The sequence below is a fragment of the Besnoitia besnoiti genome, chromosome II (genome assembly GCF_002563875.1).
Source record: "Besnoitia besnoiti strain Bb-Ger1 chromosome II, whole genome shotgun sequence".
NCBI classification, from domain to species: Eukaryota; Apicomplexa; class Conoidasida; order Eucoccidiorida; family Sarcocystidae; genus Besnoitia; species Besnoitia besnoiti.
This window is the reverse complement of record NC_042357.1, coordinates 2,685,652-2,690,450: the sequence shown is the minus strand read 5'-3', so window position 1 is coordinate 2,690,450 and position 4,799 is coordinate 2,685,652. Positions and strand designations below refer to the sequence as shown.

Below are 4,799 nucleotides of genomic sequence, written 5' to 3'. Positions count from 1 at the left end.
TCTCGCGCGCGTACCAGCGCACGGCCGCCCACAGTGCAGAGCGAAACAGCCCCTACGGCGTCGCTCCCTCACGAAGGGATCCGATCTGAGCGCTGGGGGATGGAGGAGCTTGACCTGAGCGACTTTGACAAAGATATCTCTCCAGCTGCATTCGGGAAAATGACTTCGCAAAAGTGTGACGCACTAGAAAAGTGTTTTCAGTCACGTAAGGCTAGCGATCACCGCCGAGCGAACTGCCCGTATTACGAAGAGCTCCTGTAGACCGCTTCATCCCAGAAGACCACCCCAAGCCGCGACCATTCCTTACAAAACAGGTAAGAGGTGCTTTGTGCAGCTGTTAATTCAAATTACTACGCAGTGGCTGTAGGCACGGATAAGGGAGTGGCAACAACGCAAGAGACGAGCGCGTACCACAACTAGCGATAGAACGCAGACGACAGCAAAGCGGTCGACAACCACTAAACAAGACATTTAATACTCATTACGCGGAAGCCGAACGCGAACGGCGAGAAATAGGCTGCTGCTATGTGCTAGAGTCCTACAGCATGGGGAATGAGGTGTCCGGCAGCGATTACTGAGCCAGGCACGGAAACAGCGGCAGGAAATGATCCGCCGGCTGACCACCACTTGGTCGTATGCCATTTGTGCATGCCGCAGACCTCGCGAATAAAATATGAAGAGGGTCCTCCGTAATATTGTGAGGAAACCCTAAGCATGCAGCAATCTTCAGGACCTGATAGCTTTCCGTGTCCGGGGAGCCAGTGCAGGTCCCAAGAGTCTGGCCGTAGCCGATCGTTTGCCCGCGAGGAGCAAGTGTTAAATCAGGAGGGTCTCTCGTCATGGAGAGTTGGTCAGCCACCTCATACACAACGATAACGCGCCCCAGGGCGTGGCTAAGAGCGATAATCTCGGGACCGCCACCCCACGTGGTTGGCAGCCGCATCCGCTCACAGTACGCCTCAGGACTGACACCGTAGCCTGATGCAGCAAGCTCGACGAGACTCTGTCGGGAAATTACCTCGTCACCTTCCAATGCCAGTGCCACGATGCGCGCGTCCTGCAGCGTGTCGACGGCCAGCTGAAAAAAGGCAGTACAGCACCAACCGGTCAACATAGACACGATCGAGGTGAATGAGGTCCAGCAGCATGAGCAAACGTCACAGTGAGCAAGCGAACCAATGTTGCGCGGCTCAACTCACCTGTCGAATGAAATCGATCATGTCCAAGAACACACGATCTTCAAATTTTGGATGCGTCCCAAAAGAAGCCCACCACAAGCAGGCGGCCAATGACGTGAACAGGCATGCTCCGTCGCCGGGTACCTGAAGAAGAAACACAGATAATGCCGAACAGCATGGTCTACAACAGCAGCTGCAGCTCCTTCACTGCGAGCAGGTATGCAGGGGTCTGCCACTGGTATTTGCCTGCACAACCTGAGCGGCACTCACGTCTCTGGGCTCGACTCGATATGGCATGCCCTGTACTTCCAGAGAGCCTTGCACACGGGTTTCTTCGGATCCGCCTAGATTCGGTACAATCCCTCCGTCAGTACAAAGCCTCCGCAAGACGGCGTCTGATACATAATCCCGAGGCATGTACGGGCTGTTCATCTGGAAGCGGCTCTGGCCGGTTGCACAGCACAGGCGAAGGAACCTGCTCCGCCTGGTTGATCGGTATGGCGCAGGAAGCGCATTGCTTTGTCCAGTGGCATGTTGGGGATGAAGCGGAGCCTGCGTGCGCAACACCAATTGACGTGAGCATCTCTGGCGGAAGGGCAGTGCCATGTACCTGAAAACTGTGAAAAAGTGGCCCAGCACGCGCAGAAGTACAACCAGAAAGAAGCCAAAAGTGTCAGCTACAGCATCCACCGCACGTTTTAATTTGTTCCATCTGAACGTGTCATACCTGGTTAGTAGGGCTCTGCTCGCGAAACAGCTTCACCCCGCGCGACGCGGATGGCAGCACCAGTGCCGCGCAAATGCGTACAGACAGCAAAGCAAAGACCACAGTCAGAGCTCTCATTTCAGTTCCGGAAAACAAAACCCTGCACACACAGCCTTACGCCGCATTGTTACCTCTAGTCCCACAGCAGCCCCAAAATTCGTAAGAGCGACTACAAATTGGTTACTTTGGGTAAAACAGGGCGACTTTTAGTGTGTCCGGCCGCCCGGTGCACACGTGGGGGCATCATCATGGGAAAGTAAAACGGATAGAACAGCATATCCAAAGTGAAGCACAAAACGACAAATCACATAGCAGGAGACTGTCCTCATTGGATGTTGGTTCCAGGAGTGTCAAGGCGGGGCACTGGCCCTCCGCTTCGGGCTTTATACGAAAGTGAAGAAGACACGCGACGCAGGTGCACTAACACGTGCGTAGCGAAAAAACGGATTGGGTTGCAAGTCGTGCAGGTCCCCGAGATTGTTCCACGAAAACGGCTCTCAGACGGGCGCACACACTCCAAAGATAAGGCATCTGGAAAGAAATTGTGCGAGTTGTGCTGTAGGGCTTTTGTGGCAAGTCGGCTCTTGATGGCATTGCAACAGCATGCATTGCAGCCCGCCCGCTCCCCTTTTTAACTCGGCCCGCCTGTTCCGCACTCAAGCAACTATCCAACTTCGTGCTGGTGTGCAGTTCTGATGTACCTCCTACAGCATAGGCGATGCCCTGCCTAAAACACAACTCCGTTGGGCATGGCAGTATGAAGCAAAAGTTCAATGTCATATGTTTCGTGTGCTGGGTGGACGCCGGTTCCCCGCCACGGGGCGGGGGGGGGGATGGGCGCGTACCAGCGTCTCTTTCCGCAGTCCGCCGAGCTGCAGCGTCGCGTCCAAGGCTTCGCCGAACGGATCATGCACATCATACGCCAAAAATGGTGAACATATGCACGCTCCTCAACCCACTCCAAAGATATAGATGGGATCAAGGCTTTTCAGAGAATGTTTAGTGTGTGTAGTGCAATTATCACGAACTCGGCTGTCTGTAGCCCATAGTCGGAGTCATCTTTCCATGAGGAACCCACAAAGCCGGGAGGCTAGTATCCACCACCCGTCGGGTTCGAACAGCCTTTGGTTAAGCCGCTAGATGTGGAACATGGGCAGCAGGAAAGAGTAAGCGACCGGCAACGCGCCAGATGAGAAAAGTGGAAACATCGCACACGTTCTTCCAGAGGGGGTTGAGAATACGCACGTGAGGACAATGGCGCTCACTATGCTGCGGGCGGCTGCCGTGGCAACGTCTCTTACCATTTTTCCAGGTGCATTTCTTTTGTCTTCTTTCCGTAACGCCTTCGCTCGAAACAAGATGTTCATGCAGCGTATTCCAAAGAGAGCCCGTGCGTCCGGCGTACCTAGATTCCACAGGCTATTTGTCACGCGGCGGCAAGTGTGTGGCAAACGCCTTCCGTAGCTTGCCAGTGAGCTTGCCGCTGCGGTCAACGTCCCGCGAAACGTTCCGCTAGGTCACGGGACACGCGCAGAATACACACTACTGCGGGCCTTTTTCCATTTACGGGAACCGTGTCATGCACCACACCGCAGCCGAATGCAGCGCAAGTTTGCGCGAAGTGGATCCCCGGTCTTCATTACGTAACGAGGTTGCACTGTCTTGAATAGCGCTCACCAGTACTTCAGTAAAGCGTGCGAATGTCCCCACGTGGGGGCAGTACGCGGTTCTCGTGGCGTGAAGCCGTCAGTCTCGACGCTGATGTCTACGATGATTCAGTGCTGTAGAGACATCGCCATGCTGTCTAATTGAGAGAGTTGTGGTGACATTTCAAAAGAATTAACTTTTCTGACAGGTGACGTACTTATTGGGTCCTTTCGTTCCCACTTCTCTGATCTGGTGTGCAGCGCGTGGCGGGACTGCGGGAGCCGCAGAGGGTTCTCGGAGGGCGGGTAATAAACTGGTCACCTGTAGATGAATTTGGAGTCATTCCTTATCCCCCTTCGAGCCCAAAATGCAATGGACGGGGGTAGGGCGATACTTTTGGATACGCGCGTACATCACCGTTATCTCCCTTCTTGCGACGAGCAACGCTACCGAAACGTCCACGTCGACCAGGTACGGTCCATCCTCCGTGCGTAGACTGTCATCCGGGTTTCACGGTGTAACCAGATCCCCCACGACAGCTGTCGGTCCGACATAACGACCGCGCCGTGATATCCTCCAGAAAACAGAGGTCTTATCTTTTTCGCATTTACTCAGAAACTCCTTTTAGTATAAGGGACCGCGGGAGCGGGGTGGGGTGGAAGACCTCTGAGGACGTCGAGGAAGGCTAATTGTGAGTACTGGTTCGTGATCCCCCAATGTTATTACAGCTTGTGAAAGTCCTCCTCGAGGCATACTACCCCCCCTGTCCCCACCCCACCTGCACTGGGGTGTATACTTGTTGTTGCTCGGTTGATGATGTCTGCTGACACAGCCGAATAAACGTTGAACATCGGCAACAGTGCCCCACGCCCTCGTCCTGCACGTCACCGTACGGGGCTCTGCGAAAAATATGGATCATTCCGAGAGGTGCGCCCCTGGCGGTGGATCTTTCGAAAAGTGAGCACAGAGTAGCGGGCTCAAGAACTAGGTTTCTGGCTTCTACTCAGCCCAGTGCCGATGAAACAGCAGGGTTTTCTGGACACCGCTCTAACAGGGGGGAACCTCCCGTACCACCCACGCTCGCCAGCGTCCCACAGCAGGGCATCCCTTGCCTTCCGCGGCCCCAGAGTGTAGACGACGAGCAATGCACTACGAGTGCAGGGTCCGAACGTAACTTCCCTGCCTTGTCACCTCACCATCAAACTGAG

The 4,799-nt window shown here is 54.8% G+C and overlaps 1 protein-coding gene across 1 annotated transcript; it reads right to left on the bottom strand.

The window, feature by feature from the left end:
* Window positions 1–571: 571 nt before the first annotated feature.
* Window positions 572–2,022, bottom strand: BESB_037300 (uncharacterized protein; the record flags this gene model as incomplete). Its single annotated transcript, XM_029362316.1, has 3 exons — window positions 572–1,078; window positions 1,200–1,322; window positions 1,906–2,022. 3 exons carry the CDS (start codon window positions 2,020–2,022, stop codon window positions 572–574), a joined length of 747 nt encoding a protein of 248 aa, XP_029221281.1.
* Window positions 2,023–4,799: the final 2,777 nt, after the last annotated feature.